Raw genomic sequence first — 15,968 nt, forward strand, 5'->3', positions numbered from 1 at the left:
GCGTTACAAAAAACAGCGAAGATAATTTTATCAGCAAAGTGCCGAACATTTAAATACAAATGTCAAATGTTTGTTGAGTTTGGTGATTTGATATTTCAGAAATCGATATTACAAGGGGAATAATTGTGCACCTGTACTGACCGATCGGATTTTTTCACATATAAAAGAGAATATATACAGAACCGTCCCAAAGTCAAAAAAGGACCAATCATCTTTGTATCAACATTCCAGCAGCGACTACTTATTGAGTATATATATCGCAGTTTATTCGATATGTCAAAGCTTATATTTTGTATCTTAGTTTTTATCAACTTTTAAGTCTTTAATTTTCCAGGTATAAATCCAATCTTTTACAGTTATAAATTTCAATTTAAGATACATGTACATAATGAGTATCTGTCTTATCTCACTAGCGACATGTTATTTTCGTATCCATTCATATATCAGCATAGTCGTTTGATCTGTACATTTATCGATTGTCTAATTTTCCTGATTGCTGTAAACGATAGGCAATATAAAAAAGTCATTCAAACTTAAAGTAACAACACCATGGCTATAAATTGAAAAAAAATACAAAAACACTATAAAAAAACAGATCATGGATAACTAAAGAATGAGCAACACGATTCACACCAAAAAACTGGGGAAACGCAGGCCCAACAAGGTGGGCAAATCCAACTCCCCTTTGGCACCCGTCGTGTTGTTTAAATAAGTACAAATTCGGTGATAGGTCGATAGGTCGGTCGTATTCGGGATTAAGAGGACGGGATTGTTGTAACGACAATGGAAACATGCAATCGTCAGTTCTGTTACAGCAGCTATTAAATAACGGTCAACCAACTAGTGGTGGCGTTCGTATAAGTTTTGAACCACTTAGTTTCATACGTTCTTTTGTGCAGCAATTCTCTATCAAGCAAACTGTGATAGAAAATGTGATACATTTGACATAGTATTAACTTGGTAATATATCCTCCATATAAAGGCACTACTTGAATATGGCTACATAGAAATGAAAGGTTCACAATTGAGAAGCTAAAATCATCTCTTGTGTCGTAATTTCTTTTCTCAATCGGCCCTCATTATTAGTTTCTTGGTGTACATCACGACACGAGACATTCTTAATACGATCTGTTTAATCTGTTTACTCCTACACATTTTGTCAATATAATGATTTTTTTTGGCGTATGTCATACACGCGTGAAATTAAGATAGCTATAAAACCAGCTTCACTCTATCATTTTCTACGGCATGAACTGTCTTTACCAACTTGAAGTCAGGAATAGGACAGTTGTTTTCCATTCATTTGATGTGTTTGAGTTTTACTTTCGGAATCAAATTTTCAATGAAGGACGTTACATTTGTTAGTTTACTTTGTATTTCAAGTTAGGAGAGATTGTAAGATGATATGTTACAAAAACAGACAGTAATGTCTACTTCCGAAAACAAAGGGAAAATTGTATTTATCATATAGGTCCCACTCTTTTGAAAATTTCTGGATCCACCACTGTTATTCAACGATAAAACTGTTTATGCATGCAATGTATTTTTCTAAATGGGGCTTTGCTATTCAAGCACCTGGAGTAACTTATACCTTGAGTACTATTGTTTGTCTGTTTGTCTGTTTTTGTCTTTTTTATTTTTTGTTTCTCAGTTTATTTTCGATTAATGAGTTTGACTGTCCCTCTAGTATCTTTCGTCCCTTCTTTTATAAGGAACCCAAGGTAAAACTGGTTGCTATCATCTATGCATTGCACATGATTACAAAGGAAATGAAATAAAAGAATTTATCATACGAACAGATATTCTGGCTGTGATGTTTGTAAATTACGATATGGTGTTCATTTGTGGCAGTTTACCGGTGAAACGTGCATTTAAGAGTTGCATTCACATAAAGACATATAAAAAGTAAGCATAAGTATTTATAAGAAAGGCAAATTATAAAGAAAACATTAATAGAACGTAGATATTTTTTATTTATATTTGATATACAAATCAAATTTCAATTTTAATTGTGTAGAACACATATTCGACTGATCATTAATCCGTATGTATCACAATTGTTCTGGCATTTTAGACTAGTAAATGAATATTTAAAATCATTTATTTGAAAATTCTAACCAATAAATTATTCAGTCATGTTCAGTCTGTCAGTCAAATATCAAACTTATCGACTTATCGACTGCAATACATTCAGCAATTTTCAGAGATTTCAGTATGTGTACAGGTTACTACACCCATTATATATACCAGGAATAACAAAAGTTCTACTGAATAGACTGAACATAAACCAAACATATTTTTATTGACATCAAGCGAATTTTTTGAACAGAACTGTATATACAGCAGTGAGTAAGTATGAAAATTGACTAGAAGACGAAAATAACTTAATAATTTATTATTAATCAAACATTCTGAATTTAACACTTTGAAAATGATATATACCAACATCGGTTGAATATGAAGGCAGAATTGTATTTGAGAAGAAAAGAAGGAGCAACGTTTAGTTCGATGTTTATGATATAATTATATGGTAATCTAAACATAGCTTGGATGCCTCGCAGAACTCTGTGACAGTATTTCCATTGTTTCGTTTCTGAGGGATAAATCTGATAATTCATATGCAGATCCTTCATCAGAACAATAACAAAAAAGTCTACATTTTGTCTGTATTCTGTGACACTGGCATCTGTTCGTAATGAATAGACTTATTAAACAAAATAATCCATTTCCATAAAAGATAAAACTTATCGCAAATAAAGCATCTGATGAAACAAAAATTCCATTTGCATTAATAAGAATTACTAAATAGTAAATGAACGTTACTACAAGACACAGGATAGATGCTGAACTAAACCAGTTCAGGACAAAAATATCGTCTTCGTTTACATTTTTATCAAGAACCATAGCAGAACGTGGGTTTTTCGCATAAACTGTCACGTAACATACAAAAATTATGACGTATGGAATAAATGTTGAAATCACTAACTGGTATCCCGACCATATGATGGCATGACTGTTATATGAAGTAAAATCAACACTACACATTCCTATTTCTGAAATAAGAGAGAAATAGGTAAGGTTACAAAAACATTCTACTATATAAGGTTACACACTGAGCAGATCAATTTTGAAAAAATATAATTACATGCTATTTTTCCATCGCTGTATGATGCAAAGACTTGTGGATTATTATTGAAATCAAAAGATTTGAAATTGCTGATAAATTTAAAATAATTCTTAAATGATTCCACTATCAAATGTTTGTGATGTTTTCAATGATTTCAATAACCATCTTTTGAAGGTGGTAATGGTCTCATGTAACTTGAATGTTTTAAGAAAGGGAACTTTTTATGGGGTTTTGCTTTTGCCTTTTGCCAAATGCTCCGGTCGAACTATATACATGGAGGGAAAGACACACAATCTTATTGTAGAGAAATTTGTTAGTACCCTGCTAGGTGTTATTCTGTAGTTTCCAATAAAGGTATACATTAATATTCGAATATACCATGATATCAAGCAACTGAATTCATAATAGCATACTATGTATTTAATCCTACTCACCTTGAGATTCAAGATACACATTGGCATACAGATAATATTGATTTTCGTCCGCATACGTGGTAATTCCCATACTTGTGGCACCTATCGTATGACCTAAGTATGGTTTCCATAACAATGAACGCAGCAATTGTTTCACAGATCCATCATTATAATTTGTCCAAAATGCTTGAATGCTCTCAATGTTAAATGCCCTAACAATAATACTGATGACTGATGATACTATTACACGGGCAGATACTCCCATGTCAGAAAGAAAATGATTTGTTATTAATGTCTTTGGATCATGTTCTTTTCCTTGCATCACAGCTTTTTGGAATGTTGCAAGATAGTATGATGTCATGTCAGGATTTGATTCAACTGTTGTTTGATTGTTAGAATACATGTTAATTGTCACTGTAAGATTGATATGGCCTAAAAAAAAAATAAAAACAAGTTTTCAAGCATAGAATTCACTGTTATTTCAACAATCTACCAATACTACAATATGATTGACTTTCACAATTCTTGTGTTATTAATTGATTCCCTGTTCTTAGTGTTAAAAATATTCATTAGTATACGTGTTTGTATTTTTAGTATAAATGTTTGCCCTTTCCTTTTTTGGTATTTTAGTAAGTTTCCTATTCATTACTAGATCCAGATAGTGACATAGTAACGTAGACAGTAAGGATGACTAAGTTTAGTATTCATTAAAATATTTTCTGATTTAGAGATTAGAAACGTATAATTAAATATGAATTTTATAATTAAAAAAACTAAACAAAAAAAAACTACTGTGTTTTATTTCTTAAATTTTTTGTTAACTGTTGTCGATTATCATAGTCTAATTATTTTATTAATATTGGATAATTGTTTTAATATCATCAATTGATAGTCTGTTAATATGCTTTTTGTGCTTTTATTTTAGTTTTTAGACGAGTTAAATATTGTCATATTGTAGAGACGTCTGTCTATTGTGGAAAACACTGGGCTTACGTCAGGAAATTTTATGTGTTGCTGGGCCCACGTCTCATTAGCGTATATTAATATATCATTTTACTTCCATTCCAAATAAAGTATTCTATGTATGAGCGTGATGATAATAAACTTACGCAGAACCAGAAGCACTTAATGTAACAAACATATTGTTTAATTTGATTACTGTTTATGTTTTCTATGTTTTGTTTGTAAATGCATTTGCTTGTAGTTTTGTGAGCTTTACCCATTATTAACTGCTTGCTGCTCTAACTATTTTCAATGTACGGTTTCTTTATGTAAAATGAGATACGACGTATAAATTTAGATGTAAAAAAAACATTAATCATGTTTGTTCTGTTTTTGAACAAGTTAGTATTTTATCATCTTGTTTCTGCAATAAATTTCTGGTTATCAACTAATGGACGGATAAATCTAAGTATATTTCTATGTTTACTTTGTTCTTCATTAATGCAGAAATAATGTTCTGTTGTGTGTCTCATATAATCGTCATTAGTAACGACTGAATCGAACTGACACCAAACAGTACGAAAAAGGCAAGCTTAACTTCTCTTTAAACAATTTTCACCCTAAAACATTACACAAAGCCTTTCAAGATTCCACACAATTCAAAATAACAAAGGTTTCATGTACAATATGTTGTATTATTAGCGTGTTGTAAGCTGATAAAAAGCTGTCTGCTCTTTGGTTGAGTTGTTGTTTCTTTGACACATTCCACATTGCCATTTTCAAGTTTATGATAAAAAAAAATAATGTTTAACGGTTAGAGCAATTGTTGTAGACTCGGTATAAAATAATACAAGAAAAACCTTTGTCAATAAAGAAGGCTATTTATTTTTTTCTTTATCAATTCTAGATACGGTGTTCTTTGATATCATCTTTAAACTCGAAAATTTTAAATTTTGTAATTAAGTCCTTCTCAACTGCAATTGCTGCTGTTGAATTAATAAGGTTGTAATGCTACATCATATGCGACTACATGTTTTCGGCACGACGAGGACACAAGTGGCCCCACTTGCAAAAGAAAAGCAGAAAATTCATCATATTAGATGGACCAACTAACAAATCTGCTCAGTAGGGGAAGGTGCCTCGAAATAAAGTTCGTAAAACAGTTCATTGCTGAATGACGGAATGTCGGATAAGAGTAAAAATATATTGTTGCAACCACCTTTAAACAAGTTTGTGTATTTTTTCATCTTTTTGTATCTATCTTTATTGAATTTGGTCTAATTTTGTTTTATTTTAACCCTTATCGTGAAACCCCTTATAACCTTGATTTGTCTATCTCTAAATCGGTTTTTATGTTTATCGCATCGATGATTGATATTTGGACAACTAACAACCGTATCAATTTTCAGCGCTTAACATTACTTATTCACTTTCATTCTGCACATAACCTAGCACGTTAATGAATGATAATAGGCATGGACAGAAACATGATATGAAATAATGACAATACATTTTGCAAATCAGTCACACTTCATTCCCGACAACATAATTAACCTAGGTTAATGATTTGTCTGATGTTCGAGTGTTGCGGTTATACAATAGCGAGAGTGATACAAAAAGGTATGTCTAAAATATATGCGTTCTTATAGTGGAAACTTATCTACTGTGATTGTGTGTGTGTGTGTAATTAAAGCATGTTTTTATTTGTTTTATCGATTATAATAAGCCACAACATTATACAACATGGAGTCAAATGTTGTTATACAAATCTTTATTAATTCTCTACGAATAAAATACCTTTAAAGAAAATTCAATTAGCCCTGCCTATGAAAATTCTTTTATAATTATATAAAGTAACAGTCTACCTTTACTGCTTACCTCTGAAATAAGAATATTCACCAAGTCCATAGAGTGGTCCGGAGGACAACAGTACGACCAGAATGTAAATGCCACATACAATTATATTAACGTTTCTTGGAGAAAATGTTGATGGGTGGTCAAGTACAGCAAGGAATCTGTGGTATCTGGAAGTATTTGTTTCACATAAAAGTAAACATAAACAGATGAATTAATTGCAAGTATATCAGAAGCATATCTATATTCAAATTTCTATCCACAATAATAGGCTGTCGCTTATCACAGTTGTAGTACTTCAATCATCCACATTTTTAATCGATGACTTTATTTACACAATATGACAGATTTCTGTTGTACATGTGAAAAGAAGATTAGCTAATAATTTCTGCTTAGACTATTGAATGTTTTTCTCAATTATTTGTAGATGTATTTGATCACTTTTTGTTTTCGTTCATGGATTTTATTTTAACTTTGAATACATATTCTTATTTTAGTATAGCTATCTACTTAAATCAATTATGACTGAGTAATTCATTGATTTCTTTTATCATTTGATACTTCAAAAATTGTTGCATGTGAAGCACGATATTGTACGGTTATTTTTCTTGCACACGTTATATTATTTCCTGTCAAAATGTAAGTTGTTACTCTTCTTTCTTATACTTTTCTTGATTAATATACTATTAATATGCATACACAATAATACCTTTCAATTGATACTATAGCCATGACCCATACATTACCAGAGGTAAGAATAAGATTCAGGAAACCAAATGTTTGGCACATGAAATCTCCAAGGATCCACCCACCTATTAACGAAAAAGAATAACAATTAACTTAAACGTCATAAATACTTTGTATTATAGATAAAAGCATGCATTTATATTTTTCATAAACGTATACCATTGTGTGTTTAATGTTGGCTTATCTAAGAATTTTTTTGTTAAACTCATGTATTTAGTATCTATATGAGGATTTTATTCTTTTTTTTTGTTATTTGTAAGCGGCAAAGGCTAGACAATTCAATTGATGATTTGCACAAAAGCTAGTAACCACATTTGATTTTCATACTCAACAACGCGTTACTAAAATATCAAATTATTTAGAATTCAGTTATTAATTGTCAGCAGTATTATAAAGATGAGTAAGACTTATGCAGGTTTCTTTCCAGGAAAATTCTACAACTTTGTTTAATGAAGAGAAATTGGCTTGATTAAAACCGCTAGTTGCTGCGTTCGTTTTATCATTCGTTTTAACATAATTACATTCTAATGATAAGACTTGCTGATTTCAATTCAATGCAATTGCTTTTTAAAGGTTATATTTTAATTTCATATAACATCGGCGTAAATGAAGGCATGATACATTTCAGTACAATTAACAAATTTAACGAACGCACAGCATATTTTTAACATTTATCACACTGTCAAAACTAAAAATCGTAACGTCTTCGATGTGATCAGAAACTTCTTATACATATATAACTAGTTTATTGCACTTGACTGGGCGGAGTTTAAGAAGTTCGCTCATTTTAGACTAGTCCATGTATAGACACGAGTTGTTGAATAATCTCAATAATGAAGTGTCCAGTTATTCATTCCGTATCATACAATCAGTTCTTTTGTATATGCGTTTGGTGACACTGATTAGTGATTAGAATACAATTAGTATTATAACGGCAATCATCCTTATCACACACATCTTCATATAGACTGTCATTATGCACATCAAAACTTAAGCACCGCCCGATCAGTTGAAATAACATTGGTAATACAAGGTATAAATAAATACCATGTCGTCAATACAGAATAATGTTAAAATGACATCATTTACACAAATGTTTATATAGGCACATGTCATATATCTGCATGTCAAAGGTCTATGTTCTTTGGATTGTAGAGGTAGCTGTTATACTATGTTAACAGGAATATACTGCATACATTTTTATAAGTAAATATGATATTAAAACGATACGTCCCTTAACAAAGGTATAAATCACTTTCAGGGACAATCAATTTTCAGCAGAATATCTAACTCTAACACTGTTGGTCATAATTTTTCAGACGAAATATATATTTTATATAGATTAGACCGTTGTTTTTCCCGTTTGAATGGTTTTACACTTGTTATTTTGGGGCCCTTTATAGCTTGTTGTTTGGTGTGAACCAAGGCTCCGTGTTAAAGGCCGTACCTTTACCTATAATTGTCTACTTTCATAAATTGTTATTTGGATGGAGATTTGTCTCATTGGCACTCATACATCATCTTCCTATACCTATATATGCATGTGTTAAATTGAGACCAACAATAAAAACCTGAATTTGTTAACTAACGTTAGTCTATTTGTTTAATGTATTTGAGCTTTTGATTTTGTCATTGGATTAAGAACTTCACGTTCTGAATTTTACTCGGAGTTCAGTATTTTTGTACTTCTACTTGTTTGGTTCTTGATATTGATATCGTTCCCTTGTGTGTTTAACAATAAGACAATTGAAGTAATCCTTCTTGTAATAGATTAACCTTTAAGCAAAGAATATCCTTGTCGATTTTACTTGAAAATTTATATACGATATCATCTTATTACAGCTTTTGCTGTATAGGTAATAGGATATATATCTTTAACATTTAACTACGGGATAGCATTGATTGAATTACAGAAACAACAATATTTTCAGGATGATTGCTTAACTTTATATCATTGAACTCATTCGATACACTAGCTGGACTATATGATATTTGATAAAACCAAATTTTGCATAACTTGGTGTAATCAACTGTGCATAGTTTATTCGTAGTTTTGTCCGATTTCTAATAAAAAAAAAATCAACAAATAGTAACTTTCATTATAAATATCGCAAAATGTAACATTCAGTCAAAATTGATATTATTACTTCAAAAGTAAGTCGACCATCACCATTTGACCGAGAATGATTTGCAATTATAAAAGGTGGCAGACTTGATTCCTTAATGTCTTCATATTTCAATAGTGATATAGGCCCTTACGTTTTGTCACAAGTTTTACTCTTGAGATCACCCACATTTGTTCGGTGTGGTTCTGTTTTGCTAAGTGTTTATTTTCTATGTTTTGTGTAACATTTTTTGTCTGTTGGTCTTTTACTTCTTTAGCCATGTAGCGTAGTTAGTTTGTTTTATAATTACTGTAGATTAATTATTATTCGTTGAATACCAATGTTCATGGATTCCGTGTATACACAAAAAAACCACACAATTAAAGGTTCAACAAATTGAAAATTCTCTTTAGGATATCGATGGTATGAAGACTTCGGCAAAATCGCTTAATTAATTATCAATGAACATACAAGTTTTCTTTAATGCACGAAAATTGGTACCCACGAAAATAAATAAAGCAACCATATGAATGTGAATGTCCGTCTGGTATCTTTTGCCTATCTTTTTAATCATTATTATTGTATTATTGTTATCTATTCTAATACATACAATAGGAGATGGTGTATGATTGTCAAGAGCAACTTTTTACCAGAGAGCAATAACAAGAATTTAAACAACTATGAGTAAAATATCTACGCCCTTAAACAGTACACAAAATCCATAGTCTTGTCAGTATTTGTCCATACTTTTGTCTCTGAATATTTAACTCGTTGGATATTTTCGTATTGAGATATTTCATTTCGGTTATAAGCCCCAGTCCCACTAGACCACGATTGCACCACGCTCACCGCGATCTAAAATAAATTTAGATCGTGAAGAGGTCGCGGTATGAGCGGCATGAAAATGCAAATTTTCGTTGCTTTCACGATCCTACTACGTCCTCATTACGCTTCTACAACGATCCCACTACGATTAAACTACGTTATCACCGCGCTTATTCTGCGACCTCACTACTTTTATCAAGATCTTTCTACGCTCATCACGTTCTTACTACGACCATTCCACGAGTTATCCGATTGCAACACGATCTTACCACGCCTCTACTGCGATTATAGCACGTTCTTACCACGATTTTACTACGTTCATACCGCGATTTTACTACGTTCTCAGCAATAACGTCAATATCAATACAGTTTCCATTTTCTATTTCTGATTAATACATAGATTTCTCGGAAACAATAGTCATTCCACCAAAATCTACTAGAACACGTGGGCGTGGAGGTAGGGGTTGATGTAGAGCCAGAGGGAGCTCTGAGATAGTAACGAATCCTTGGGTTAAAGTGATAAAACATTGCTCAGTGCTCGGAGCACACAAATCAGGCTCGAAACATGAAATCCAGTATTTTGATTGGTTGATTTTTGCGTACAAAAAAAAATGACTCGAAAGTTTTTTGACTTCAAGGCCTGATCAAGCAGAGATAATCATGTCGAACCGAACAATCCAACCTAAATTACAACCTATTGCTAGTCCATAAAGCTCAAATGACGATATTTCAGTGAACGATAGCAGAGATGACACAGATGTGTCAATAGATACAGGAAGATGTGGTATGAGTGCCAATAAGACACCTCTCTATCCAAGAAACAATTTATAAAAGTAAACCATTATAGGCCCAGGTACGGGCTTCAACACCGAACAGCAAGCTACAAAGGGCACCAAAAATTACTAATGTAAAATCATTCAAATGGGAAAACCAACAGTATAATCTATATAAAAAACCGAGAAGCATGGTTGAGCCATTATAGAAAATGAAAAAGAAGTTCTAATTACATACAAACAAACAAAACCTGGAGAGATTTAATATTATTTATGTGAAAATGACAATGAAAATGATGGTCGTAGTATGAACGTAGTCTAGTCGTAAGAGGAGCGTGATGAGGACAGCAAGGGCGTGCTAGAATCGTACTATGGGCGCAAACAGCGTGGTATAGTCGTAGTGGGAGCGTAGTTGGGTCGCGGTGAGAACGTGATGGTCGTAGTGAGGTCGTAATAACGTCGCTGTGAGATCGTAGCGCGGTTTTCCCGAATAGAATCACGCTTTCGTTACACTCTCGCTACGATGGTACAGCGACCTTCGCGATCTTAATACGATCTTAGTGCGCTCTCACTACGCTTCTATTAAGACCTGATTTCGCCACGACCGCACCACGATTGTTTTGAACATGTTCAAAGTTGGCCACGCTCATTACGATCTTGAAGACCTCATCACGACCGTGATACGACCTTACTGCGATCTACACGATCGTACTACGATCATCAAAATTTTCATTTTTTTTACAGATCGTAGTGCGATCGTGGCCTAGTGGGACTGGGGTATTACAAGGCCCAACACAACTGTGTTTGTTCAATTTAATATATTTATCCAATTGAAAAGTTATTTCCCTCTCACAAAGGTAGTAATTTTATTGTTTGGTCAATAAAAACTGAGTTAAGGACACACTTAGTTGAGGTTTTGGAATTTATGTCAGATGTTCGGACTGCTTATTTTTTTTTTCCTACGATACAAGGTAAAATATGTTGCCCCATAACACCAATTCATCTTTTCAGTTATAAGTAGCCCATAAAGGTCATTAATCAAAATTTAAGCAGATTCTGGATTTATTTCGTTTGGTTACAATTGAGACCTCAAAAGTATCACTGCTAATATAAGGTAAAAGTCCGAGTTACATTTTTCCAGCCATATTTTTTAAATCAAATATCTTGAAAATGAGCTCCAAGACCTATCAATATATTTAGCTTATTTTGTTCCTTTACTTATGCTCTTCTGTCTAATAGTAACAACTTTTAATTCTTGATTATTTTTAATTTCAGCTGAGTACATATAAAACAACAAAAAATGTATAATATGATAAATACAATTAGATTATACTATTGATTGTGTTCGCAACCACAAAAGAGTGTTCTTATCATCGTCTACTGTAACAGGAAGTCCAGTTAATAACATTAGACTCCGCTAACACCAAACTAAATAGGATGTTCATTTATATCCTGTCGAACATTTTGTTTATTTTGTTAGAAACTCTTTAGCGATATATTTTATATGGTTTCAAGCTAGAAAGGTATTTTATTCTACAAGACTATTCTACATTACCGGAACAGCTCAAAGCAAACACTTCTTATTGGTTCACTTCTTAGTGTGTTTGTATGCTTCTTGTAATTATTTCTTTTCTTTTGGGTAGATTGATATATTTTTTCGTTGATCATAGGTTCCTGTTATTATCTTTTTTGATATATTGCCAATAAAGCAAAGAAATATTGTTCACTGTGTATACTAAAGAAAGTTTAATGTTTAATGTTTTTATCACAAAAAAGCAATGTTTTACTCAAATATTTACTTTGCATCTGTAAACATTCAATCAGTTATGTTTCAAATCTGAAAGAATATACATGTAGATGTATACACACAAGGTATACCCATCCACATTATGTGTGTTGCTGTCACAACCCTAGAGCTTGTGATCAAGTAAATGTCGTTGGTTGCTGACTGTCATAATAATTAATTTGTTATTTATCTGATAATTAAAGCCGCTGATTTAAAGCCAGCACGTTTAAAAGCGGAAAATACACCCTGGGCTTATTTGTAATAATGTTTGTGTTATTTCCTTTTAGGCATATAGGCAAGTTTGTATACTGAGTACCTACAATCGTTTTTTCATGCCCTACTTAGGAGAATATTTTTTTGAGTCTGTGCATCCGTTCGTTCTATTGTCCGTCCGTTCGTTTGACAGTTCGTCCGTCTGTTCGTCCGTCTGTTCCATTTCAGGTTAATTGTTTCGATTAAAATGTTTGATCAAGATATTTTTTTTTTTTGTAAAGTTGTATTCAATCAACTTTAAACTAAGTACACATGTTCTTTATGACATGATCTTTATGCAAATGTAGAGTTTTGACACAAATTTCATGGTCAACTGAAATTATAAATTGATAGTGAGAGTGGGCATTCGTGTACTATGGACAGGTTTTTTGTTTTATAAAAAGAAAAACAATTTCAACTTAAAAGTTATGGAGCTAATCAAAACCCGTTTTTTGAAGATAGGCATGCTATTATTTTTTAAAGATCCAATATAAAGTGTGTAAGTCAATTGAAAAATGCAGATGAAACTAACTAGATAAAAACCTTAAAGAAATCAATTATATGATAATACTATTATCATGTATCGTATGCATAGTTTGATTGGAAATCAGATCATATACTGAAAGTAATCGAAGCAGAATAAATGGAAACATCATTTTTTCTAAAATTTTAATGATCTAAACTCTCATTTAAAGAAAAACTAGTCGAACGAAAGATAACAAATGGAGTTCAAGGAAATATTTATTTAAAATTGATATATTACAAATAAAAGCTGCCAAAACATTATGATACAGAAATTATTTAAACAGTTTAAATTTTCAGGCGTATACAAAATATTTTGGGTGTTTGCATGCATGTATAAGAGTTAAACATACAAAGGAGCAAAATGGAAACACTGGCCTAACAACGTTTACTACTTTTGGAAAACTACACTCAGTTACAAGGAAATGTAAGTTTTCCTAAAGCATTCAATACAAAAGAACTAGTGATAAAACCATGATTTTTGATGATCCCTTGTAAAACAAAACGCTTTGTGATGAAACATTTGAGGTAGCCATAAGAAGATAAGTTTGCAAAATTCTACAACTATCGATGATGATAGTCATTTTTTTTCGATGGCAACTGAGAGTTGAAATTTAACAAACTCATGTTACGTCCTTTTAACTGTAAGACATGTAACAGCATAGAGCCTGGAATGAATTGTCAGTAGTTATCCATTCGTTTGATGTGTTTGAGCTTTGGATTTTGTCATTTGATTATGAACTTTCCGTTTGAAATGTCCTCGAAGTATTTTTGTGATTTTACTTTTTTGCTCATGGGTACTATTTTATTTTCTGCATAAACTGATATTATAGACTTATCAGAGAACAGAAACGATATGACAACTAGTTAAGTTGAGAATACTGTATATACTACAGTTTGAAAACAAAAATAAACATGACAAATATTGGATAAGCTAATGTGAGCTATGTTTACGTATGGTTACCAGATAATAATCTGGTCTTGATTAGGATTGTTGAAATCGAGATTTAAAAGGATTTTCAAAATAAATTATTGTTTTGTAATATCATGACAGTCTAGTAACTTTAACAATGTATTTGGCTTTATGATTCTAATTTCTGCAGTTAACCGTCAGAAAGTTACTAGTTTTTGAATGGTGTAAACTTTCACTAACACCATACACCATTACACCTTTCACCAAACATCATTACACCATACATGTTACACCACACTCATTTCACATTCCGAAATAACCCATAATGATATTTAATTTCTACACATCTAGCAATTTCAACAATAGTTCACCTTTGCAGAAATGTATAAACATGAAAAACAAATGATCTGAACGCATCGAATCATTGAAGTCTTTGTGTACATGTACAATATTATAAAACTCCAATTTTGATTTTGAAATGAGTACATTTAATGTTTACCTGCAATGGTGGATATAAGAAATCCTGTTAGATTCCAAAGACTGCAAATCAATTGAGAGACCAGGAACATTTTTATCATCGTTTTCAGAATAACATCATTGTAGACGGTAAAGTTTTTGAAGACACATATAAAATGTCCAGCAATGACAAAAATCCACAATATAAACACACTAACAATTTTTAGAACTTCTGCCATTTTGTCTTTAAAATTATATAGTATCTTTGTTTTCCTTTAATAGTTTCCTTTCACAAGATAGAGTCTTTTTGGTACAATATTTCACTGTATTTATTCTGTAACACTGATGCATTTTGTCGAAATTACTCCACTAGTATATTATGATCCGAGTATATCCTTGAGTTTTAACATCCTTACGTCATTCATTTACATCTTATGTTTTAACACGTTGAGCTAGATTATCAATTGATCAAGTAATTTATAGAATGTAAAACAGAACTATTATTTCTACGTACACAAATACTCTTGAACATATATCCAACTTTGTTTCATTTTCATATCACCAGGGAACTAACTAATGCTGCTTCTTTGAAGACAAAGACACAAATAACTGTCGTTGAAAGGTTACCTAGACGTATCTCAAACCATTGATTTTACAACTAATGAACGACTTCTGTAGTTATATAACGTATACTGTATTGTAACGTATTAACGGGAATTAATTAGGCGCAAATATAATTTAAGACTTGGCTTTGTTGATGTGTGGGTATATATAAGATATTTTCATTACAATTATCGTTTAACTTGATTTTGTATATGCGAAGGAAAAAGAATCAATTTTAAAATAAAATTCCATTAACATGGCTTATATTCTACGACTATTCACAGTACAACAGCAATGAAAAGGCGATCTTCATAATAGGGATCAGACGGATATATCCTTTTTTTTAAAGTGAAACTAATGCAAATAAACTTCATAAAATAAGAAACAGAAAGAAAAACATATTGTGAATAATGACAACAATACTGTCGTATTCATTACGCTTTATGTCTTTAACGTTAGCGTTAGCCACAAAGTACTTTTAAAAACTACTTTTATCTATGCGTGAATCAAATATAATTTCTCAAGACTTAAAACAATATATCCTGTATTTACTTTGTATTAAATATGTCTGAATTAAGTTACAGGAGGCAATAACAAACGTTTGCCTTCTCAAAACGAGTTAATTACTGAACATAGGTCGCATATATAT

At 31.7% G+C, this 15,968-nt stretch overlaps 1 protein-coding gene across 1 annotated transcript; it reads right to left on the minus strand.

The window, feature by feature from the left end:
* Nucleotides 1-1,953: 1,953 nt before the first annotated feature.
* Nucleotides 1,954-15,612, minus strand: LOC139482851 (uncharacterized). Its single transcript, XM_071266891.1, has 5 exons — nt 14,760-15,612; nt 7,047-7,149; nt 6,362-6,507; nt 3,562-3,972; nt 1,954-3,053 (listed from the first exon to the last, which is right to left on the minus strand). Exons 1-5 carry the CDS (start codon nt 14,953-14,955, stop codon nt 2,536-2,538), a joined length of 1,374 nt encoding a protein of 457 aa, XP_071122992.1. The 5' UTR covers nt 14,956-15,612; the 3' UTR covers nt 1,954-2,535.
* Between the last annotated feature and the right edge of the window lie 356 nt (nt 15,613-15,968).

The sequence above is a fragment of the Mytilus edulis genome, chromosome 7, assembly GCF_963676685.1.
Source record: "Mytilus edulis chromosome 7, xbMytEdul2.2, whole genome shotgun sequence".
Classification (NCBI taxonomy): Eukaryota; Metazoa; Mollusca; class Bivalvia; order Mytilida; family Mytilidae; genus Mytilus; species Mytilus edulis.